The 27,297-nt window shown below is 35.0% G+C and overlaps 2 protein-coding genes and 1 pseudogene across 18 annotated transcripts in view; 1 reads left to right on the forward strand and 2 right to left on the reverse strand.

Annotated features, from left to right (window-relative positions):
• Positions 1-27,297, reverse strand: part of LOC105427286 (adenylate kinase isoenzyme 5) — a 308,338-nt gene that overhangs the window by 184,375 nt on the left and 96,666 nt on the right. For all 17 annotated transcript variants that reach the window (XM_089080917.1, XM_089080915.1, XM_089080914.1 and 14 more), the window contains 2 exons: positions 11,030-11,172; positions 10,702-10,884 (listed from right to left, as the gene is read on the reverse strand). In XM_089080917.1, the coding sequence (XP_088937043.1) occupies positions 10,702-10,884; positions 11,030-11,172 (326 nt within the window). The remainder of the gene's footprint in view (positions 1-10,701; positions 10,885-11,029; positions 11,173-27,297) is intronic.
• LOC148935614 (uncharacterized) lies at positions 4,594-5,981 on the reverse strand. The gene has a single exon (XM_089080918.1). It carries the CDS (start codon positions 5,830-5,832, stop codon positions 4,822-4,824), a length of 1,011 nt encoding a protein of 336 aa, XP_088937044.1. The 5' UTR covers positions 5,833-5,981; the 3' UTR covers positions 4,594-4,821.
• On the forward strand, positions 6,194-9,261 carry LOC148935615 (uncharacterized; annotated as a pseudogene).

Consider the following 27,297-nt stretch of genomic DNA (forward strand, 5'->3'; position numbering starts at 1 on the left):
CACGGTTCATCTTCAAGACTGAAATCTCCTTGGCGAAATTTTTGATACCACCTTTTACATGTAGTATGATTTACAGCGTTCTGTTCATATGCAGCACAAATCATTGCAGTGGCTTCAGCAGCATTTTTTTCCAGATGAAACGCGAAATGGATGGAAAATCGAATATGCTCTTTTGTTATTGCCATCGTGAACACTACTGATTTTTGTGGTTATGTGCATCAAACGCCAAATTGTATGGCATTTTAGAAGGCCAAATGTCTTTAAAACCGCAAAAGGGCGGGAAGATATATAAAATTTAAATTGTTATTTCGGTTGTATGAAATCTAAAGCTCAGAATTTTTTTGTACACCTAATATTGCAAAAACACAAGAAATTGATAATATAAAATGGGAAGAAATCTTAAATCGAATTCAAAAATCTATTATTGAAATTTCGATTAAATTAATAATTTGTCGCGGTCTAGAATTCCGGAAGTTGAAAATCGAAAAGATATAATAGAAGAAGCTTATTCATCAAAAATTGGAGAACATAAAGGAGTAGCTAAAACATATAATTGAATTAGACAAAAATTTTATTGGGATAATTAAAAAATTGAAATTCGAAATTATATAAATCAATGCTTGCAATATCAAATAAAAAAGTTAGTTTGAGTTAAGACCAAACAACGTATGTTAATAACTGATACACCTTTTTCTTCATTTGAAAAAGTATTGTCGCGTTCGCGGCGTTACTTCCCGTGATCGCGATACTCGGCGGAGCGCTCTCGGAAAAGAAGAACACTGTTTTAAGAAAGACTCGCTCTTTATTAAACCAACGGTACAGAAACGCGTCCGGCCACCGCAGAATCCGGCCGTCAAATCTGAAAAACAGTCGGAGAACGACGCGTTGCCAAGGGCCGATCCTCTATTCGAACTCTTATCGATTGATATTGATTATTTCTTAGCAGCGCCGAACGGAATACCGCACGGCCGCAACACTGCCCCCCTCTTCATAAAATTGTCGTCCCGACAATTCTTCCTCTTTCAAGAACTTCTTCTTAGGAAAAGACTTCTGGGCTCCTGGCGACTTCCTGCCCTACCCTGGGCTGCTGCCTCAGGTTACCGGGCGCCGCTACTTCCAATCCCAGTCTTCTCTACTCTTCAGAAGAATCTTGTTCTTGAAATTCTCGCGCGTTTCACTCTTGACTCTTCGTCTTGAGCTTTGCGCACTTCTCTCTTCTATTTTTCGGGCAAAGTGGGGGTAATCGTCGTGGACCCTTTCGTCTTTCTAAAAGACACACTAAGCCCCTGCCTCGGCATTCGCCCATCATCCCCCGGAAAAACCACGACTCGGAAAACCGGGGGCGAGGCAGACTTCTTTTCAGTTTGAAGCACGAGCCTGAAGATCTTGCTTGGTGGTCAGGCTCGAGGATCTCCCCACGACGCTTCTCACGACGGAAGGAAGCTTAAAGAAAAATAAAACAGAACACAGTAACTCAAAACAATTAACAAGAAATAAAAGTAATGTCGAAATTGGAAAACCGGGCCCCGAAAATCTCTACTTAAAATTCTTCCCTTTCCCTATACGGAGCTAACCTGTCAGCATGCACAACCTTGCTTTTCCGACCACCTGAACGAGAAATACAGAAAACTACATCACTAATTTTCTTAATTATCTCAAAAGGCCCCTCCCAATCGTTCTGTAGTTTGGGAGACCTACCCTTCTTACGATGAGGATTAAATAACCAAACCTTCTGTCCTTCCTCAAAAACGGGATGCCTAGCCTTTCGATCATAGCGGCACTTGATCTTCAAAGACCTTGATTCTAATCTCTCTCTTACTCTCTGATGAATTTCATCCAGCTTCTGCCGCAAATTTCGAACGTACTCCTCCGCTGACTCGGAAAAACCATAACTGGGAGGAGTACCTCTTAGCAAATCCATCGGCAAGGTAAGATCTCTTCCGCAAAATAATTCTGAAGGAGTTACGCCTGTAGCCTCATGTTTAGAGGTCCTATAGGCAAGAAGAAACATGGGAATCCAACGATCCCAATCCTTTTGATTCTCTTCAATAAACTTTGACAAATACTGTAAAATCGTCTGATGTTGTCTTTCAACTTGACCATCAGACTGAGGATGAAGAGCGGTCGTCCTCGTTTTCCTAATTCCCAAAATTCTCATCAATTCTTGAAAGAGCTGTGATTCAAAATTCCTTCCCTGATCAGTATGAAGTTCCAACGGGACCCCATATCTAGAAACAACCTGATTAACAAAAATTTCTGCTACCGTAGTAGCTCTCATATTTTTCAAAGGAAAAGCTTCTACCCATTTAGTGAAACAATCAACAACAACTAGGAGATACTTGTTGCCTGAAGAAGAAACAGGTAACGGGCCTAAAATATCCATCTGAATCCTCTCAAAAGGAGCTCCCGAATTAAAGATCTGCAAAGGAGATTTCCCCTTATCTGCAGCACCCCTCTTCGCAATACAAATCTTACAGGTTTTGCACCATTCCTCAACATCCTTCTTACAGGTTGCCCAATAAAAACGTTTCCGGATCTTTTCCAGCGTTTTATTGATCCCGAAATGCCCTCCAGAAGGAGTATCATGAGCTTCTTCTAAAATCTGCTTCACTTTGCTTCGCGGGACCATCAACTGAAGAAAACTGTTTTTCAAATTAGGAGCCTCCCATCTCTTATGCAAAATCCCATTTTGGACTTCCAAGGCATGCCATTGATGCCAATAGATCTTGGCTGACAATCCTTTCGAAGAAACTTCCTCCCAAGAAGGTCGCAAATCATTTTCTTTCGCAAGTAAAAACATTGCCAGTTCCTGATCCTCTATTTGAGCCCTTCGCCAATCCTCAGAAGAATCCTCACGCAAAACAATACGAGCAACTACTTTATCCTCCAAAAGCCCTCTCTGAACTTCCACTTTAGAACAGAATCTACATTTTTCTTCTACACAAGGGCGTCTCGAAAGACCATCGGCATTACCGTGTATAATCCCCTTTCGATGAGCAACATCAAAATTGTATTGTTGTAACCTTTCCATCCAGCGAGCCAATTGTCCCTCCAAGTCTTTGAAGGACATCAACCATCTCAAAGAAGCATGATCAGTTCGAATAGAGAAACTCTTTCCGTACAAATAATGATGAAAATGTTTCATCGAATCTACCAAAGCTAATAACTCTCTTCTTGTTGTGCAATAATTCCGCTCAGGTTTGTTCAAAACTCGACTATAATAAGCAATGACCCTCTCACAGCCGTCCTGAACTTGTGAAAGTACCGCCCCTATTCCAAAACCTGAAGCATCCGTATCCAAAATCATCTTTCCTTCCCCCTTCGGAAAGGAAAGAAGAGGTGCAGACGTTAATGCCTGTTTTAACCTCAAAAATGCTTCTTGACATTGCTCAGTCCATTCAAATTTAGTCAAATTCTCAGTTAATTTAAATAGAGGCTTCGCAATTGAAGAAAATCCTTTAACAAACTTCCGATAATAAGAGCAAAATCCAAGAAAACTCCGGACCTGTTTCTTATTCTGAGGAACTGGCCACTCAGTGACCGCTTCAGTCTTCTCAGGATCCGTAGTGATCCCGGCAGAAGAAACAATATGACCCAAATATTTTACCTGTCTCTTAAATAAATCACATTTCTTTGGGTTAACACTAAGTTTCGCAGCACGAAATCTCAGAAGAACCTCTCTTAAATTCTCTTTCATTTTCTCAAAGGTTTTGCCAAAAACTATCACATCATCTAAATAAACCAGGCAAATTTTCGAAAGTAAACCCCGTAACACCCGTTCCATAAGACGTTCAAAGGTAGCTGGGGCATTACACAGACCAAAAGGCATCGCAACAAATTGCCAAAGTCCATTCCCCACAGAAAAAGCAGTCTTTTCCCTATCTTCGGGACGAATTTTCAGTTGCCAATAACCACTCTTCAAATCTAGAGTAAAAAACCAGGCATTTCCCGATAACTGATCAAGAAGATCGTCAACCCTTGGTAGCGGATAAGAATCTTTTTTCGTAACCGCATTCAATTTCCGAAAATCAATGCAAAATCTAAGAGATCCATCTTTCTTCTTTACCAAAACTGCTGGAGAAACCCAAGGGCTTGAAGATTCTTCAATTACCCCTTGTTCTTTCATGTCCTCCATAATTTTTTCAACTTCTGAACGCATATGAATTGGAATTCTCCTAGGAGCCTGTTTGATAGGACAAGAATCCATTAATTCAATTTTATGTTGAAGAACTTCACACTTTCCTGCAACAGCTTGCTCCGAAAACACGTCACGAAATTCTCGCAACAATGTAGCGAAAACTAATCTCTGATCTTCCTCCAACTCTCGGGAATTATTATTAAAGAATTCTTCCAACTCCGCGGGCACAGCTTCGTCCTCTTGCTTAATTCGACGACAAAAATCTTCCCTATGACCTCTACGGAGAAAAGATTCTATAACAGTTTGCATCCCTATTCGTGAAAAGAAATCCGCGCCCAAAATACAATCCTCTCCAATATCGGCAACGAAAATCGGTAACTCTAAATCAAATCTCCCTAACTTTATCTTAGCAAATATTTTAAAACTAATCGGGACTCTTTCCCCCGTAGGATATCTCAAATTTTCTTCCTTAGCTGAAAAACGCTTCCCTTTTCTCCCTATAAATTTACTACTCACTAAGGTCACATCGGAGCCCGTATCCAATTTAAAAAAACAATCTTTCCCATTAAGAGAGCCTTAAAAAACAAAATTTCTTGATTTTTCACACCCTCTCTCAAAACGCCTACAAACACCCGGGGCATTTCTTCCATTTGTCGAGCCCGCCCCTGTAAGTTCGACAAAACCTATTTTCCCTGCTGTGAAATAGAAAGTGATGGACACTCGGAACGGAAGTGCCCTTGTTTTCCGCACTGCCAACATTCCTGTTTCTTTTGAATTTTAAAATTCTTCTTTTTCATAAAATTTAATCCCCTCGTTCCACGAGATTCTACTTTGAACCCATTCAAATCAGGATTGCTCTTATAATTCGAGCAATCTTTAACCTCCTTAAAATTAAAATTTCTCCGCTCTTTTAAACAATTCTCCCTAATAATTTTAATAGCCAAAGCTCTTTCTACCGCAGCCCTCAAAGACGTTAACCCTTCTAGCTGCAATGTCTGTTTAACATTCACATCAGACAATGCAAGTACAAACTGAGAACAAGCAATTTTGTCACGAACTCCAGGAGAACATTCAGGATAAGCTAATCGAGATAAACGCTCGATATCCGAGCCTAATGCAGCTAAATCTTCTCCGAATCTCTGTTTTCGATTCGTAAATTGATAATAATAATTTTGCGAGGATAAATTTTCTCCAAAACGTAGTTCTAAACGCGCGACTAAATTTTCAAATTGAGAGTTCTCAAAATCCGTGCCCCCTTCCAAAATCGCACGCGCTTTTCCTCGGAGACATGACACTAATACGACAGCCTTTTCCGCGTTTCCCAAATTATTCGCCCGCGCAATTAAATTAAATTGCGTAAGATATTCGCGCAACGGAACACTACCATCATAAATATCGGGCTTAAGTTTCAAGTCGGAATTAAAATTTGAAAAAGGAAATGACTGGCCTGATATCGGACGTTGCGAAATCTCTTCCTGCGGACCGGGCATTGAAAATGTTTCTGTCTCTCGACGAGCGCGCTCCTCCCTCAGAGAGCGAAGCTCCTCCAGCGTTAAGCGAAGAATCTCCTCCAAATTCGGAGACGCCTCCGGTCCTTCCGCTCGAGTGCAGGCCCTTTTCCTCGCAGAGATCACTCTCCGACTTTTCGCCTCTTCCTGTCCAGTCCCCGTCTCTTCTGTTTGTCGCTCCGCCATTATCTCTCTCACACACACACACACACGAATCGAAAAATTCGATCCCGGACGAGCCCCCAAAATTGTCGCGTTCGCGGCGTTACTTCCCGTGATCGCGATACTCGGCGGAGCGCTCTCGGAAAAGAAGAACACTGTTTTAAGAAAGACTCGCTCTTTATTAAACCAACGGACAGAAACGCGTCCGGCCACCGCAGAATCCGGCCGTCAAATCTGAAAAACAGTCGGAGAACGACGCGTTGCCAAGGGCCGATCCTCTATTCGAACTCTTATCGATTGATATTGATTATTTCTTAGCAGCGCCGAACGGAATACCGCACGGCCGCAACAGTATCAATGGACATAGTTGGACCTTTATCAGAAACATCTAAAGGAAATTCCTATATCCTAACAATCCAAGATCATTTAGTTAAATTTTCCTTAACAATACCTTTAAAATCAATAACTGCTGTAAAAGTCGCCGACTCATTATTAAAATATTTTATTTATATTTTTTATATTTTTGGAGCCTCTAAGGCTATATTAACAGACCAAGGAACAAATTTTATGAGTAACCTAATGAAAAGATTTATAAAACAATTTCGAATTAAACAATTTAAAACAACATCCTTTTATTCACAAGCTAATGGAGCTTTAAAACAATCTCATTTAGTATTAATTGAATATATTGAATATATTGAATATTTAAAACAATATGTTAATAAATTTACTGAATGGGATGAATTATTAGAATGCAACTTTTTGTTATAATACAAGTACACATGAATTAACTGGATATACTCCATATGAGTTGATGTTTGATAAAATGGCCAGACAACCGTCCAGCGAAATAATTAATGATACAGAAAAAGCAAAAACATATGATGATTATTTATGTAAATTAATGATAAACATTCATAATTTACAAGAAGTGGCTCGAGAATGTTTAATAGCTTCAAAAATTAAATCTAAACGTTATTATGATTAAAAAATTAATGGAGTTTCAAATTAAAATGATCAAGTTTTTCTTTTGTGTAAATCTAGAAAAGAAGAATTAGATGATCCATATTTCGGACCACATATAATTACAAATATTTTACCAAATGGAAATATCAAAATTCTTTTTAGAGGAAAACAAAAGATTATTTATTCTAACAAAATTCGAAAAACCAAAAAATGACAATGTAAAGAAATTGAACTTGTACCACGCAACAACTTCAATTTCACTCATAATAATATTTCTTTTTAAACAGATAAAAGTGGAAATCTTTCTCTTAATTCTCATCCATATCTTGATAGGAGAAAGCTATGGAATTATCGGCTTTGATTGAGGAACGTCCAACCCGTCACAACATTGTCTTTATTGGATATAGAAGAATGTAATATACCGTTAATCGAATCACACAAGAAACTAAAATTCAATTATTACAATTGTCAAAACTTGAATCTATTAATATTATACAATGTAAAGTCTCAATTTTGTGAGCAATTTATTATTGCATGTATTCACATATATCAACTGTACAAAATGCGCAAGCAGAATATATAATCGACACAACATTTAACCAATGTAAAAATATGCATAAAACCGAAAATATGCATTAACTGTAAACGTAAATAACATAATTAACGGATTAAAAGTAAATTACAACTTTGCGACCAATTATTTTTGCTGGATCTGTAATAATCAATAAATCAAATGTTTAGGAATACAATATTCAGATCCTTATGGAACTTGGCTAGATGTAGTTGTACAAGGAATAATGACTATATTTGTTTTCATATCAGGCTACAATAAATATTGAAACAAATCAAATTCATTTAAAAACAGGAACAATTTGTCAATATTCAGATGGAAATTGTATAGATATTGAGAGTAGATTTATTTTTTGGGAAACAATACTGGCAAATGTTTGTAAATTTAATTATTATGATTATTAATTATTATGTATTATATGAAAGAAAAGCAAACAAAATGATTAGTAACATAAATGAAAAATTACAAATAATTTATTCCTTGTCAACTCAAGATATAACTTTTGCACTTATTCAAACTGGAGAAGAGTTTCTTTACGGATATACTTTAATAAAAACAGAACATTCAAAATTATTAATTCTTGAAATTAAAAATAAAGAAACTTTTATTCATAAACGAAAATTATTAGTTGAAAATTTAAATATTTTTACCTATGTAAATTCAAAATTTGTTTGTTCTTAAACAACGCTGCAATTTGGAGCAACAAAATATGAAAAATGCACTCAGCATAGTCACACACTTGACGATTTTGCTTATCAAATTATGAAAGGACTTGGATATATGGCGGTAATATCAGGAAAAGTCGTTCACATAATCAAATGTACTTCAGTCGAAGTTAAAATTCATCATACGAAGGAATGTTATCAACAATTACCAGTATTAAAAGGAAATGAAACATACTTTTTAACATCACGAACCTATATTCTTTTCAAAATCGGAATACAAATCATTTGTAGCAGAATAATTCCAATGTATTATTTAAACGACGGATGGTACAAAATTACACCAATTCTGGAATACAGCAAATCTCCATTAAAACTGATACCGATGATAAAACCAATTTGGCAATACAACGACCCTCGATCATTGGCAGCAAGCGGCATATATACAAACAGCAAACTCGAAAATTTATGAGATTTACATATCATGTTTTTAGCGGAGAAGAATAGAATTTTAAACACAATGGCTCGTGGCGTAATAGGAGAACCTTATCTCAAGGAATTACTCTCTCATCTTCTCGACGAAAATTCTTTACATAAAATTACTGAATCTGCATGGAAGAAAATTTGGAGAACATTTTTATGTATCGGCAATGCAAGTGCAGGACTGATTGGATTATATTTCTGCATAAGAACAATGAAGTTAATAAGACACATTAATTCATGGTTATGCACTTCACACAATTTATGATTGGTCAGTATATCTCATCGGAGTGCTTTGGGATTCAGTTACAAATTTATTATTACATCTGGCCAAACGAAAACTACAAGAAGAAAGAAAATCAGAAGAAAGAAGACTAGAAGAAGGAAATCGACAAATGAATGTACAACAAGAAATAACACAAATACCTGCAACAAACACAAATTGAAATAGAAAATGAAAATTCAAGTCAAACTTTTATCCACAATGAAGCTCAAATCTTGTACCCGCGATTGTAATAGTAAGAAGAAAAGGACCGAAGGACCGCACGAAAGGCGAATCCTATATCGATTGGTCAAAACATAAACAAAACATGTTATCAATAATATAATAATATTATCGATAAATTAAGATAACACTCAAGAGCAAATTCTTACGGAAGAAATTATAATCACTAGAACATATGGAACAAACTTGGAGCTGGAAAAAACTTTGATTGAAATAAAAATAACTACCTTCTCATAGCAAAAAATAAATAAATAAATAAATAAAACAAAACTAACAAAAAAAAGAAAAAAAAAGGAAAAAGTGGAACATATTTCGCATGTTTTGTATATTTCGCATTTATTAACATAATAAAAATTATTAGTATAATTAATATATCTTATAAATATATGTTCATTTAAAAATAAAAAAAGAACAATAAATAATAATAATAATAATAAAAATAATAAAATATATAAAATAATAATAATAATAAATATATATAATAATAATAAATAGTTAATTTTTGCGTTATTAATATAGAAATAAGAAAATTTTGTACCAGGATTAACTAGTATTATTCATACGGTACTATGACTTAAGGGGGGAAAGTGTCACGATTATCTTATAACTTTAAATGAAAGAATGCGTGCTGTATGATAAAAATATTGATTTATTGATGTATTGATTGAATTCTTATTGGTAGCAGATTACGCCTGTTGTCAACGGAGATTCGGATGACACCTCTGAGAAAGAATCTTTCCCCTCTTAATTATGCGTTCGTATTCGGAAATAGGAAATGAGAAGCTCAAGCGAGGGGTTCACATTATTTCTATCTATAAATATGAATGCGGAGAAAGCGCTTTAATTCCAGTTTCAATTAGAGTTTTATTCTCGTTTTGTTTGGGGCGCAGTTATTGTTAAAGTCAAAGAATATTTCAGTCACGGTCATAAGTCTGGCGTAATTATTGTCATTATCCTTGTTATAAGTAAAAACCTTAGGGTTGAATTTTTAAATTTATAACAAATTGCTGTTTGTAATAATTCTCTTAGGAGAATTTAAATCTATCTAATTTAAAATCCTCTTTAACTTAATAAAGGTAATTTTAAATTCGAACAAATAGTAAAATTGAAATCTTATTCTTCTTTCTTAAATATCTCTTAACTGAAATCAAGAAAATAATTCTAAATCCAAATTCGATCGTTGACAAAAGCGTAGCGTACCAGTTAGTTGCAGCCAATGATGTTGTAACTAAATCATTTGAATTTAGAGTTTTAATAATAAATAATTAATTTCCAAAAGCATTTATGCCCAAAAGAGGGAGGCGCAGAATTCAAATAAAAAGATTGAGATTTCAATTAAATTAAACGATAATTTCGAATAAAGATCTCTTCCCATTATTCCTAAAATTTAAAGAATTGGAAAGACAACTTAAAATTAAAGTAATCAAACAAATTCCTAAATATAAATTGAATAAAATTGATTTTGAAATAAATTATCCAAATTACAATCGAATTAATAGAAAAGAGCCGCATACAAAATTTATAAAATTCGTTATCTATTTGAGGTTGATTAAATCACAAATCACAGTCCAATTCAAGAGTACTTAAATATATTAATCCAAAAACGGACATTCAGAACATAACACAGGTAACAATCGTAGTTTTTCATTGTGCATTGAATATCAGTAACATTAAAATTTTAACTTGGACCTGATAGCAAATTTACTTACCTCAAGTAACATACCGCTTTGATCAAAATATTCTGCAACTGGCATAACGTTCCTGTAAAAGTTATGCAACTCCATTCTAGCTAATCCAATAATAACATGGCCAAGTTGCGCGCCGAAATCAATTTGTCTCTCCAGCACTTCTTGTCTCCACGATACAAGAATGACACCATTAACGATTTTTATCTACAAAAATTTTATATACATCGCTCTTTAGATTGATAATTTATTATTTAGAATATTACATATGTAATATTTTGAATTGTATTGAAAAACAATTCAATAATTTGATGAATAAATAAATTATATTAAAAAAATGAGGAATATTTACTTTTTCTGCATATTCTACTACATCGCGCATATTTCGTGGATATCCGCTTACAAGAAAAACTTTCGCTTCTGGAGACATTTTCATTTCAAGCATGAGTACTTCTGTAACAGTCTTGCTACTAAGTTGTCCAAAATCTTGCATATCTATATAAAAATGGTTAAAATATATAATAACATTGCAAAAATTTCTTATTTGTAAGTATTATTATTTCGATTAAAAAGTTTAAGACGTAATTTATATATTCTTATAAATTCTGTTATATAAATTAAAACAAAAAACTCAAAAATTAAAATAAATAATTGGTCATCAATAAACTCTCTAAATGATAAAACAATTAATACAAAGTAAACGGCTAATAAGAATCAACTGCGGATATTAGTGCGTATCATTTTAAGAATAATCAAATACATATTGTTCAAATAACAATTAACGAACATTTCGGCTCATTTTTTGAGCCATTTTTAGCGCAAATTAAAGTTCTTAGGAAAGTTATAGGAAAACAATCACAAAAACAGGTATTGATGGCAATCAATCAGTTAAATTGTGGTTCCTTGGTAATATCCAATGTTCTCAAACAAATCGTCCAAGAACCCAGTTGCATGACCGGATGAAACTTTGATGGATATGCAAAGGATCTGCGAAATTTTGATGAAAATTTACAATATAAAACAAGACGCGTAACAACGACATTAAGCAGGAAACACATCGGAACTTATCACAAAACCACATCACACCGAGAGCAAAGAAAAGTCGAGATATCAATAATATATGAATGCAACGAAGGTTGAAATATAAAATGTTCATTAAAAGTCAATAAATAATTATAATATATGTAAATAATTATATATTCAAAAGATGGTCCAAACTTTAAAACGTGTAAGTAAAAAAGTATAAAATAAAAAGAGAAAAATATAAAAGAATAAGAGTAACTGTCAAATCAGCGGCCAGGAGTGGAATGACAAAGCTTACAGTGGAAAACAATGTAGATAACAATAATCAAAAACAAGAAGAATAATAATGTAATATTATTATTAATTGTTTAGAAAAATAAATGCATAATCCAACAATTCGGTGTCTGTTTTTAAATTTAAACCGTTCTTTTGTCTTTTTATGTGTATCATCTCAGATATCATTTACTTATTATACGATCTTTCTGCATCCAGAACCTCAATACCATCCCAATCAAATTTATGATAACAATCTATGTTCCGTGATTACGGAACAGGTAGAAGAATAACGAATAACGTGATTACGATGTTCGGACATTCTAGTATTTAATAGTCGTCCTATCTGACCAATATAAGATGCATCGTAATTTTATTAGACAATTAATTTTGTAAACAATGTTGCTTTTTTGTGAATTTGACAAAGGATTTTTGTGTGACAAAGGACTTTGACAATGTCCCGGAATTTATTCGTATTGTAAAATTTTAACTCAGAATTTTTAAAGATATTAAATTTTTCTGAGATAGAAATATAAGGAATGGTAAACCAAACAGGTTGATCATTTTTGTCTGTAGTCAATATATCATGATTCGATTCATGTATTTGTTGTGTTTTTTTTAATCGTTTATTAATGTTATGAAAAATAAAATTCTTTGAAATCATTATCAAGTAAAGTATTGATGAAGGTTCTTTTTCTAAAATTGTGGATACGAGAGTAAATCTTGTCAATTATAAAATTATGTCTCTCTTTTGGAAGATGGAGTGTTGCGACAAAAAATTTAAGAAGCTACCAGAAAAAGTTGGTTTCTGATACCAGTCACAAATAATTAAGTTATTTCTGTATAATTAAAGAGACATCTAAGAAATTGATTTTATCTCCTCCAATCTCTATTGTAAATTGTAGTCTGTGGTGGAACCCGTTAAAATAATCTAAAATCTGTTTGGTGGCAGAAGGTGGAATCGCATAAGAATGTCGTCAACGTATCTAAAATAAAATGATACCCGAAAGGAGATTGTCGCAAGTATCCCACCCTCCAATTCCTGCATGACTAAGTCAGCAATTATTGATGAGAGAGGAGAACTCATCGGCATGCCGAAATTCTGTTTATAAATTACGTTGTCAAAGGTAAAGAAAAATGTAGAATCTAAGAAACAGCAAACCCAAAAATTTGTCTTCAAAAATATCACAATTATTAGAAATAAAGTGCCATCTTTACGACAAGCATTGTATGGCCAAATCAGTAGGAACGTTGATGAAGAGAGAAATGACATCTAAAGATATCGAAGAGAGATCGTTGTCAATAGATGTTCCCTGTAGGATTTTGACCAATTTAAAGTTACTAAGAATATAGCTAAGAGCTTTAGGTAAATTCTTAGAGATGGAAGTATTAGAATTTAGCATGTTTAAGATAAAAATGGAAAGATTTCTAATTTTCTTTGTGTTCTAGCAGAGTCAGGAAGTTTTTTAATATTACTCTCTATGCATTTCATGAATTCGAAAATGGTTCTTTTTCTGCTCTTGTTGACAAGAGGTAAAGAGAAATTTTCTCTCAGTTGTAACAGGACATTGGATGTTGTTCGGAATAGGAGACGAGGATAAATTGATAAACCACTGGGAATTAGAAGAAAAAAATTGAAAAAGGAGAGGTAATGCTACTGAATTCATGAGAATTCAATGTAACAGCGATAACATTATCTGGATAACTCCAGTAGAAACGATCAATTATCATTAGTTGAATTATCTCTGATTAACGAAGGGTTATATTGTGACAAATTGTGGATAGAGAATCTCCTCATGTAATAAAAATATTATATCTTTCTCGTCTTACTTTCTATGGGGTTAACACCCCATTTCTCAAAAGAGAAGCATAATCTTGAATATAGTGGACAAGATTTTTTTACTCTCGCATCCAGAATTTCATAAAATGAACCTAAGTTCATTATCAACACTTTATTTGACAGTTACTATCCGAAGAACTTTATTTTTGATAACATTAATAAATGATTAAAAAATCTAATACACAAATAGAATCGAGTCATGATACAACGACTAAAGAAAAAAAATGATAAAACTGTTTGGTTTACCATTCCTTATATTTCTAATATCTCAGAAAAATTTAATAATATCTTTAAAAATTCTGAGATAACATTTTACAATATGAATAAATTCCGGGACATTGTCAAAGTACAGAAAAATTCTTTGTCAAATTTACAAAAAAGCAACATTGTTTACAAAATTAATTGTCTAAATTACGATGCATCTTATGTTAGTCATATAGGTCGACTTAAATACTAGAGTGTCCGAACATCGTAACCACATTACTCGTTATTCTTCTACTCACAAAACATAGATTGTTATCGGGACATGAATTTGATTGGGATGGTATTGATATTCTGGATGCAGAAAAATCATATAATAAGCGGATAATATCTGAGATGATACACATAAAAAGACAAAAAAATGATCTAAATTTAAAAACAGATACCGAATTGTTGAATTATGCATACTTTGTTTTTCTAAACAATTAATAATATTACATTATTATTCTTCTTGTTTTTGGTTATTGTTATCTACATTGTTTTCCACTGTAAGCTTTGTCATTTCACTTGGCCGCAGACAGTTACTTTTATTCTCCTATATTTCTCTCTTTTTATTTTATACTTTTTTGTACATGTTTTAAAGTTTGGGTCTTTTGACTAAATAGTCATTTATACGACTTTTAATGAACATTTTATATTTCAACCTTCGTTGAATTCATATATTATTGACATCTCAACTTTTCTCTGCATTGTAATGTGGTTCTGTGGTAAGTTCCGGTGTGTTTCCTGCTTAAGGTCCTTGTTACGCGACTTGTTTTATATTCTAAATATCATCAAAATTTTGCAGATCCATTACATACTTAACGAAGTTTCATCCAGTCATGCACTGGATCCTTGGATGATGATTTGTTTGGGAATATACGTTGGGTATTACCAAGAAATCACAATTTGACTGATTAATTAATATCATCAATACTTGTTTTTGTGTTGTTTTTATGGCTGTTTTCTTATAACTTTTCTAAGAATATTAATTTGCGCTGAAGATAGCTTAAAAAATGAGCCGAAACATTCGTTAATTATTATTTGAACAACATATGTATTTGGGTTGAACGTTATTAAAATGGTACGCACTAATATCCGCACTTGACTCTTATTAGCCATTTATTTTGTATTAATTGTTCTATTATATAATTTATATCAATGATTGAATTCTTGACAATTGCAATTCTTTAACGACTTTTGTCAATTATAATTTTTTTGTTGATGTCTAATAAATTAAAACTTATTTAAAATAAATAAAGGATCCCGCGAGTTAATTTATTAGACATCAATAAAAAAATGATAATTGACAAAAGTCGTTAAAGAATTGCAATTGTCAAGAATTCAATCATTGAAGAAATAAAACTATGCGGGTTTCTCTGTGAAATTAACTGAAACTTTAGTATGTAGTTATAGTTCATTATTTACTGATCATAAATTTCCTTAGACACAAAGTTTAAAAATGGCTAGTTTTTCTGTTAGAAACATTTGAAACGTTGTATTTTATCATTATTTTTGAAATGTTTCAAATTAATTTTTTATAATAAATCGAGAGATTTTAAATAATAATATGCGATTTACCTAAAAATTTGAGAAAAGTTTATGTGTACATGTGTACATGTGTTTGCCTGCGCAAGTGTGTGTATTTGTGTGTGGCGAAAGGGGACTAAATAGTATGCTATCATTTAGTTCTAAAAACACATATTCTAAAATCTTGTGGTAACAACAAATAATAACACCGTGCGTGCGTGCGTGCATGCGAGAAAGACTGAGTAAGTATGTGAAAATTACCAATATATACTAATATAAGTATGTATTACTTGTTATTACTCCAACATTTTAAGATATGTGCTTTTAGAGCTAAATAATAGCATACTATTTAGCCCTCTGCCTCCACACACAAATACACACACATGCATAGGCAAACGCATAGACACATAAATCTTTCTCAAATGTGTAGGTAAATCACATATTATTTTCTAAAATCTCTCGATTTATTATATGAAACCGATTTGGAACATTACATAAATAATGAAAATACTACGTTTCAAATGGCTGTAGCAAAAAACTCAGTCATTTTTAAGCTTTGTGCCTAAAGAAACTTTTGATCAATAGAGCCAAGAACTATATAATATATATAATATATATACATATATAATATATATAACATACCAAAATTTCAGCCAATTTCACACATGGCTAAAGACTCGTGGTTTTGTGCGGGATCTTTTACTTACAAGGAGTGGATCGCATCTGTCCCCCTCTCCCGACTTTAATGAGCTTCGAGTATGTTAAAATATGGACAAAATTAAAAGACATATTTTTTTTATCTGCGTTCTCGAACGTTAAGGAGGTGAAACCATCCCTTGAAGAAAATCGGTTTTTTTTCCTGAGTAAATATTCACTTATTACATTTTTATCTTGATTTTCATTTAACCATTAAAGATATAAAAAAAAGTTTTAAACAAAAGTTTTACGGCGACAAGTGTTTTACTTTACAATGATTCAGTCGAATTTTTGAAAAATGATATATTTTCGAGCCCCTCCACCTCCCCAATTTTCAAAAATTTTTAAATTTTTATACGGACATAAATAGCATTTTAAGTTGCTAAATACAACAATATAAAAAGAAAGTCATTTTTCGAAATCGCATTTTTGGGAAATGAGTGAAAAATATCTCTATATACGCGCTCCATACGCATTCGTCTCATATCTCGTTGGTTGCGCGGGACAACGTTAAAGGTGAATATGACACTGTTTGTCAGTACAGTAGCAACAATAATTATTGAAATAAGATTTTTTATACTTTTTTATACTTTTTTAATTTTGTTTTATGCTTTTTAAATACATATTATATACATATATAATATAAATATACATATACAATATAAATATTTTAAATTTTGGTTATAATAATAATAATCATCAGAATAAATTTGTATCAGACAGTTTGTTATAAATTAACAAGAGGAAAGAGAGGTCAGTGAACAAGTGAAAACGAAGTAACGTGACAAAAACAAATTTGAGTAAACAATACTTATTGTAAAAGCAGCAATTAGCTGAGTTATTTTCAAATTTCATATTGTCCATTTCGGCTTCGCGGAGCGAAGAAATTGCCTTCTTCGGCAATTTTTCTTAATAAAAACGAACGCGAAAAACAAAGCGGAATTGTAAATGCATAAAAACTGATTCGGTGAAATTATAGAACGCGCCACATTTAGATTCAAGAGCAAATAGGTAAAAGATTATAAAAATGTGAATAATATAACAATTATAAGAGTAAAATTAAGAGTTAACAGTCAGACGCATAAGTTTTTATATATTTACAATTCCGCTTTGATTTTTATCGTTTTTATTAAGAAAAATTGCTGAAGAAGGCTCCGTGAAGCCGAAACGTACAATATCAAATTTATATTGAAGGTGACTCTGCTACTCGAATTTGTTTTTGTCACGTCATTTCGTTTTTGCTCGTTCATTGGCCTTTCTTTTCTCTTATTAATAATAATCATAATCATGAGCATAATCATAATCTTAATAATGATAGTGGGTTTGTTAAATAGTATTCAAATATTTTTGATGATATATCAAAAAATGTATGCAATATGCAATATGTACCGTGGGCAATTAAAAACAAATTACAAATAAAGAAATGATTATTTTTATAAAATATCGTTTATTTAATTTTAGTACGACAGCTATTGCAGTGCTTACGGCAACTGCTACTGCAATGTTTTGAATATATCTATTGATATTGATCAATATTTATATTTCGTATCTTATCTTATAATATAATATCTTATAATATCTTATTATCGCAACACTATTTAGGAAAGATTTGTGGAGATATAGTTTTATTTGCATACATTGTTTACATAAGCATCAGGTGAAACTTTAATAAAAATTTCGAAATCCTTGTTTCATTCCTTCTTCTTGAATTTGTCGTACCACTTTTACAAAATTCAATTGCTTTTCTTTTATATTCTACCGAGATATTATCGTTATATTTTTTACACTGTATGCGTAATTTTCTTCGTCGTCAGTGAGTTTTATTTCTTCTGCATCTGATATAAAATGCGGTTTGAAAATCCAATGATTTTTCCTCTTCCATTTTATGTTAATTATTTAAATAATTACTTATTTAAATAACTAATTTATAATGATGTTACGTCCGGGGGACTTCACGAATTCTTCTCTTTCGTAAAAAGATAATAGTTGCTAATTAGAAAACGAAGCGCCTCGAACGATCTAGAAAGACCCTAAATAAATATACAAAAATTCCTCCCGCGATACATCTCGCTATCAAAAAATAATTCTTTGCGAAAGACAGTTTTGTCGGCGCCGAAAGATTTATAACATACTGATAAAATTCGAAATATTAACAAAATCAAATTCTTGACGGATGAGAAATGCGTCGGATCGTTCGAGGATGACACCCCCAAACTAGTGGAGAAACTAAGGAAACGCCAATCAAGAAGAAGCAATTAGCGTTGGCGCGCACACCAAATGAATAATTGAGGGTGTGGAATGGCGAATGAAATTTTCACTAACAAATTCCGTCATTCGCTAAAAAATCCGAAAACATAAAAACAATTACAATTCACAGAATACCGCTCCCCTCCTTCCCCTCGCAATTTTTCTAAACTCATTCGACATCATTCGACATCATTCGACAAGCCAACGCGGAAATTCATCACGCCCTTAGATATTCCCACCCTTCCAGAACCCTTTATAAATCGCGATTTGGAGAAGATCGCTCTCTCTTCTCTTCACTCTACATCTTCAAGGACAGGACCATTCGAAGCTATTACTGAAATATTTCCAGTTAGAATCTGTGCATGAACTTCATTTTCCGTGTGACTCATGATCCAGCCAAGGCACCACAGCTCTCGTCTACCACCTGTGGCGCCCCGCCACAGCAAAAGTAAGTCCATTTTTATCATTTTTTTCCGCGGTTGACTGGCTATTTGGTTCGCGATTTTGACTTAATTGTTTCCTTAAATCACTTCAATATTCCAAATTGGCAAGCCACCGTCTGACTCGATGAAACTGACTTCCCCGATTCCTCAACATTCCAAATTGGCAAACCGCCGTCTGACTCGATGAAGCTACCTCTCCCGATTCCTCAATTCTTTTACCTCTCTCAACTCATTCACTCTCTCTCTCACCTAACTCTTATGTTTACATAATGAACCAAACGAAAGCCATCCCGAACAAACAAACGAAGCGGGCATTGCGACATTGTCGGAAGAAACAAAACAAGCGGATTCGTCGCAAAACCGAACACGCCGAGGAACTCGCGGAGCGGTTAATCAAGATAGAATCAAGATTCGCGAATATTTCTTTATAAGAATACGCCACCGCCCTCCGCTCCATGGCTAAATTCGAACATCAATGCACTCCAGAGGACTTCGACGTGGAAAAGTTCTATCATCTCGTCCGCCAATTTTCTCACTCTCCCACTCATCCACCACCGGGAGCCTTTTACATAAAAAGAAAATTTAAGCCCGACAACCAGTTTTGGGAACAAATCTCAAAACATCAACTTCACGATACTATCTCAATATATATTTCTCGTGACCCTCTTCCCTATCTCGTGAAAACTTTCCGCAGCGCTCACCCTAATCCTCCGCCACATCTTCAATCCGATCCCGTCGATATGTTCGCAATAACCAACTTTTTGCCCCAATTAGAGCAATTGGGAATTTAAAGACTGAATTTTCAGCTATATAAGTTTTGTATTATAAATGAAAGTTTGTACCGGATTTTCAATTATATAAGTTTTTTTGTAAATGAAAGTTTGTACCAGATTTTCAATTATATAAGTTTTGTAAATGAAAGTTTGTACCGGATTTTCAATTATATATTTTGTAAATGAAAATTTTGTACCGGATTTTCAACTATATAAAGTTTTGTGTATGAAATTTTTGTAAACAAAAATTTTCCATATTCAAATGTACACTCTAACATTTGTGCTACTTCGTAGGAATGTAGAGTTAAGATGTTGTATTTCCTTTTTTTTTATCATTAAATCGTAGTTAAGTTAAGTCCGAATTGCTTTTCTATTTATTTACTTAAAGAAAAATCTTCCCCCGAATCATTCATGGCTCCCTGAAGATCGCACGAGGTCCATCCCTGGTTAAAGAGATTCGATTCTCTGACTTAAAACGGACCACCGACCGCGCTAGCGCAGGTAAGAGTTATAACGACGTTGACCCGTAGCTATTGTGCTCTTAGGGTACGTTCGACTCGCGGATCGACCCCACGACGTCGATCCGGGAGAACAACAACAGTTCCGCCCACCCGAGTTACCCCCTTCTGACCAATCTCTCCTCTCAAATCTCGAACGTAACAATGAATTTAATATATTTTTATAATAACTGATTATTTTACAAAAAATTTGTTGAACAAGAAGGATAAATAATCTTGTATAATATATATAGATCATATATTACTATAAAAATATATTACTACTAAAAATTTTTAAAAAATATCAAAATTAATAAATTATTGATTAAAAAATTCTTAAATTCTCAATTAAAATTAATAACTATAATTTCAACTTAAACTATTCATAAATTAAAAAATCTATGAAAATATAAACAATAAAAATAAAATATAACAATAAAAATTTGCATAACTTTTTTTTAAAATACGTATTTATTTATTAAGCTTGTATCTCTCACTTATATTAATGGATAATACTTTAGAGAATGAAATTAATTATAAAATTAATTATAAAACTAAGAAATCGCTGCGATTTGTATTCTTTTATACTAATGTACATGCAAACAATGCTCATGTAAATAACAATACTACAAAATCTGATATCACTATAAAATTACCTTTTTAAAAAAAGTTTAAAAAAGAGTGTCAAGTATAGTGGAAAGCTTGAAAAAAAAGAAGAAATTGTTGTACCAAGTTAAAAAATCAAATCAAATTGACAATATCTTTTATTTTAAAGAAATAGAATATATAGAATCTTAGTAGTACGTATCTTTGTATCTTCATTGAAGAATCATTTTACTCCACCCCATGTGGTAGTTTTCTTTAAAAAAAATTATGTTACGAAATTGCTGTATCTAACTCAATTCTAGTGATCAAACTAAAAAATTCTTTGTGATCAAACTAAAAAATAAAATCTAAGTGCTAATATCTTTGTAATCTTTGTATTCATTGAAGAGTTTTCCTATTCTAATCCAACTAGCTTTAATTAAAAAAATAAAAAAATGTGTTTTCACATTGCCAACTCGACTCAAATAATATCATTTATATAAAAGATTTAATATCAATAATTGGCACCAAGTTATAATACTACTATAAAAATGGCGTTAGTCTATTAAACTTAAGTGATATGTATTAAAAAATAAAATCTAACTGGCAATGTTTTATTTTAAGAAAATAAAATCTAAGTAGTACGTATCTTTGTATCTTCATTAAAGAGTCTTTTTATTTTAATCTACCCCATATGGTAGTAGTCTTAATTCTTTAAAAAAAATTTGGATTTTCAATGAAGAATCTTCCTATTCTGATTCAAATGATACTAGCCTTAATTTTTTAAAAAAGGAAATTTTGTTTCCACATTGCCAACTTAAATGATTGTAATAATGTATTGTCGCGAGTGCCGAGAACGCAATCACGCCCACCGCTGACAAAGCGGATTGCGGCAAGCGATACTTTACCCGACGAATTATTATTTTGTCAAGCGATAGCGATTACCAACGCTACTATGCTAATCGCGCATTTATTGTGTAACCGCTCCACATGAAGCAACTGCTAACCGAGTTGCGCGGCCCTTATACGGAAAGCCGCCGCGCGACCCAGAAATATACCGCGAACGCTGACGAACATTTTGATGACACGGCAAGGATCGGCCGCCTGGAACAGGATAAAAACGAGAGACCGGTACTAGGATAGGACTCGTCGAGATCCGCCTTGCCGTCACATCTGTCGCAGTCCGAATTAAGAAGGACAACCTGTATCAATTTTAATAAAATTTATTGAGTGGTGAACAAAGTGGTGAGCGCCTCTTTCCCGCCGACTCCTTCGATCCTCGAAACGACCTGCACAACATTTCTGGTGGCAGCGGTGGGATCGTTTCGCAGCAACACCCAGTCATCTGGAAGGAACAAACGATCGAAATTCAAGGAAAAGGCCGGAAAAGAAGTCGACATCCCTGCGGCGAGAAAGAGCCGGTAGAGCCACAACGCCGACCATATCAGTGACACCGGAGAAGCAGCGACCTACCGCAACAGCCAGCGTTACGCCACAAACATGCAAATTGCGAGCGTAATGTAAGTCATAGAAAATTAAGGCAAGCGCATTAGATAGCGAGAGAAGCGTGTAGGTAGATGTCGAACGAAGGAGTTAACCAAACTCCCGCTCAAAGAAACATGTCGTGGCTACATAGCGCGTCAGCTAGCCAAGCGTTCAGCCCGAGCCCTCCGAGCCTCGAGCAGACGGAAAATTCACGCGATCCGCGCGATAACGTACGCCGCGATTTAAGTAATTATTATTCCGACGATAGTCTGACGAATCAACCGGAATTACATCCGAACATTGTAATTGAACGCGTGTTTTCACTTAGCGACATAAATAATAGCCTACTATCGAGTAGTGAGAGACGCGACGACGCTCTATTACAACCAACAGACGCGAGATCTGATCATAGTGACGAACGCAAGTAACTCTAGTCGCGGAGAATTTTCATTGACATCTTACGATAGTAGCGTGTTCGATCCAACCGAATTTTACACCGCCTCACGAAACATAAATCCAGGGGAAATGGCAAATCAACCCTCGGGCATACCATTAAAACTGATCGCGGAAGAACAACAAGCAGTAAACAGAGAATTGGACGACGAAAAAGGATGAGAGCCATTTTAAGCCAGGCACACTGGAAATTTGACCCGGCAGAAGCTTTGCACGAGATGCAATGTTGGTCGAATTGGTAGAAGGCATGCGAGCACTACAGGGCCGCATAAGCCAACTAGAAATCGTTAATTACGATCGGAGATGCAGAAAATGACGAACCGATAGAAATGACATACGGGCGTACACGAAACGATGTCCGAAATTCGCGAGACCCCGCACATACGTTTATGAAACTAAAAGAAGCACGCGATATGATTCCGGAAATGGACGGATCATCACGGAATCAGGTTCAAAAATTTTTAAACGCAAGCACGTACACGATGAGCGAAATCCTGCCGACGAAAAATCATTATTAAAAGCGATCTTGTGCACGAAACTAACAGGAAAAGCCATGCACGATTTCCAAACGGGATACACGCACGTTCACGCAACTGAAGCGCGAGATCGAGATATGTTATTTGGCAAAGCGTAGCACCACGCACATTCAGCGAGAGTTTAATATAACCCACCAAAAACCCGGAGAAAGCGCGCGAGAATACGGCCTCCGCGTTGATAAACTAGCAATGGAACTCTATCAATCTATGGTAGGAGGGCGCGAGCACACCGCGGAGCAACGAAAGGCAATCCTAGATACAATACAGGAATTAGCCTTAGAAAATTTCCAACTAGGATTACGTGATGAGATACAAACAATAGTACGATCCAGGAATTATACGAATTTAACAGCCGCGATGCTGGGCGCCGAGGAAAAATTAAAAGGTAGCCAACCTACAAAAATTTACAATACCGAGAAAGCAAGAAGCAACCAAGAACAGTATAGAAACCGCAATCAAAAATTGGAATGCCACAAATGCGGTAGGCTAGGACATTTGGCGCGCGACTGTCGTTCAAGCCGATACACAAACAAATATCCGCTACCGCGAGCCGAATGACCGGCGAACGTAAATAATATCGAGAAATACTGCTCGTACTGCAAAAAGGCAAGCCATAAGCGCGACGAATGTTGGTCACTGAACAGCCGCTCGAGAAAGGGGCAGCCGAGACGCACGAGATAGGATAGTGAAAAAGGGCGACAAATAAATACCGCTGTAATAATGAGAAAGAATAAGCAATAAAGGGGGAGCGATGACCTATCGTTCACAAGCAGTGGCGACGACAAAGAAGAAGAGAAACCGAGAACAAAGATAACGCGAACCGTACGCGAGCATCAAGTGACACAGGTGAATACGCCTCACACAAACGCTACGACTTGATTACCCTGCCGATGCGAGAGACAAAAAAGGGAAAACAAGTTTCTTCCTCGATACAGGCGCCACTGACATTAATAAAAGTAGGGAATCTAAAGGGAAACACACTAATGCGCGAAGAGCGTTTAGCTCTAACTGGAGTTATGGGCCACAAGATATACACACTCGGAAAGATAAGAGCAACGATAACGCTAGGAGACCGAGAGATACGGCACACTATGTATGTGATAAGAGATGACTTCCCAATAAATTATGAGGGGATACTGGGACTAGATTTTTTGAATAAACAGCAAGCGAAATACGATCACGGGAAAAAATAAATCCGTATTGGCAACACAACTTTCAAACTCTACCCGTACAAGAAAACCATGCTAACGCCTCGCAGTGAAACCATAATTCAGGCGGTAATCGATCGAAATAGCATTGGAATAGTAAATGCAGTCGAAACCAAACCCGGAGTTTTCATAGGAAATTGTTTGGTCATACCAGAAGAAAACGTATGTCCAATAAGTGTGATAAATATTACGGGAGAATCCGTGGAGATAACAACGCCGCTAGTCACGGTGGACGAGATAAAGACAAGAGATGCCATACATGTATACCATGGAAGTGTCAAGTAACGAAACGAGCGATGAGTCCATTCAAGCTCGTAAAGAAAAATTACACAGGCAAATGCGAACCGAGCATTTAAATAAAGAGGAAAAGAAAACCTTGCACCAGATTAGCGAAGATTTCCGTGATATCCTAGAAAACGACCGCCTATCGTACACTAACGCAGTAGCACATGAAATAAATACGCGAGCAGATAGCGCGCCGGTGAATGTCCGACCGTATAGATTACCGGAAAAGCACAAGGCAGAAGTAAGTAAACAGATAGCGAAAATGCTGGACGACGAGATAATCCGTCCCAGCACGAGTCAGTGGAACGCACCCTTACTAGTAGTACCGAAGAAATTAGACGCATCTGGAGAGCGAAAACTACGAATAGTTGTGGATTTTCGGAAATTGAATGATGAAATTGAATGATTGAACTTAATAATTGGCGATTCTTTCCCGTTCCCGAATATCACTGATATACTAGACCAACTAGGAAACGCGCAATACTTTACAACGTTGGATTTAGCATTGGGATATCATCAAATCCCTATGCATGAGGAACACAAACAAAAAACAGCATTTTGCACACCTTACTACGAATTTAATAGAATGCCTTTTGGATTAAAAAATGCGCCTGTAACATTCCAGAGACTTATGAATTCCGTACTAACCGGATTACAAGGCCTTAGTCTATCTAGATGATATCGTAATATATGGACCAAATTTGAAAGAGCATAACAAAAGACTAATTGAAGTATTCAAAAAACTAAGAGACTACAATCTGAAACTACAATCGAATAAATGTGAGTTTTTAAGAAAGGAGGTGACATACTTAGGACACATTATCTCCGAAAACAGTATAATCCCGGCGATCCTGCGAAAATAACGGCCGTAGCAAACTTTCCAATACCAAAACGGGTAAAAGATGTGCAATCCTTCATAGGATTAGCCGGCTATTATAGAAGATTCATTGAGAATTTTTCGAGGATAGCGAAACCACTGACAAAACTAACAAAAAAGGATGAAAAGTTCGCTTGGACAGCAGAACAACAGAACGCATTTGAAACATTAAAAGAAAAGTTAACGACCACACCAGTTCTAGCTTACCCGGACTTCACTAAACAATTTATAGTAACGACAGACGCATCCGGATACACTATCGGAGTATTGTCGCAAGGGCCAGTAGACCAAGACCGACCAATTGCATACGCAAGCAGAATTCTGAATAAAGCGGAACAAAACTATAGTACAACAGAGAAAGAATTGCTAGCCATAGTATGGGCCGTCAAACACTTTCGACCGTATCTTTATGAAACAAAATTTCAAATAATTACAGACCACAAGCCATTGATCTGGCTATTTAGTATAACAAACCCTGGTTCATGATTAATCAGATGGAGGCTCAAATTAGAAGAGTACGACTATGAAGTGGTACACAAGGCCGGTAAAGGCAATACAAATGCTGACGCGCTCAGCAGAAACCCGATCGCGCCCAACACACAGATAAAGAGCATCGAGCGCGACAAGGAAGAGGGCGAATATAACAAAGAAGACAAGGAGCAAATAATGTACGACATTACTTACTTATTAACTATAATAGGATTAATAACATGGCGCACAAACAAAAACAAAAATAAAAAGCAAAAGAAAAGCAAGATAACCGTACAGAGACGCCGCGATGATGCTATGTTATATTAGTCATAAGCATACGATTATATTACAATTACGACAACATAGACTAGTAAGTAAGATCAAAGAGGGAAGGATGTCGCGAATGCCAAGTAAGGGACACATGGAATTCGAAACCCTCCGTGGTTCCCTTCTATCAAAGGGGGAGGGATGTCGCGAGTGCCGAGAACGCAATCACGCCCACCGCTGACAAAGCGAATTGCGGCAAGCGATACTTTACCCGACGAATTATTATTTTGTCAAGCGATAGCGATTATCAACGCTACCGTGCTAATCGCGCATTTATTGTGTAACCGCTCCGCGTGAAGCAACTGCTAACCGGGTTGCACGACCCTTACGCGGAAAGCCGCTGTGCGACCCAGAAATATACCGCGAACGCTGACGAACATTTTGATGACACGGCAAGGACCGGCCTCCTGGAACAGGATAAAAACGGGAGACCGGACTACTAGGATAGGACTCGTCGAGATCCGCCTTGCCGTCACGTCTCTCGCGGTCCGAATTAAGAAGGACAACCTGTATCAATTTTAATAAAGTTTATTGAGTGGTGAACAAAGTGGTGAGCGCCTCTTTCCCGCCGACTCCTTAGTCGATCCCCGAAACGATCCGCACAACAGTATAAAATTTGTATAAAAGATTTGATATCAATAATTGATGCCAAATTATAAACATATAACTTATAAACAACCTACAAACATTAAGTTACAAGTCCACCTTAATTAAATTATGTATTTTAATTGTATAAAAGATTTGATATACCTGTTACGTCCAGTAGTATTCACGATTCTTTTGTTTCCCAAAAGACGAATAATATAATTTTTTTCATATAAGAATATTGAT

Source organism: Pogonomyrmex barbatus, unplaced genomic scaffold (genome assembly GCF_055798465.1).
Source record: "Pogonomyrmex barbatus isolate J1 unplaced genomic scaffold, ASM5579846v1 scaffold4, whole genome shotgun sequence".
Lineage (NCBI taxonomy): Eukaryota > Metazoa > Arthropoda > Insecta > Hymenoptera > Formicidae > Pogonomyrmex > Pogonomyrmex barbatus.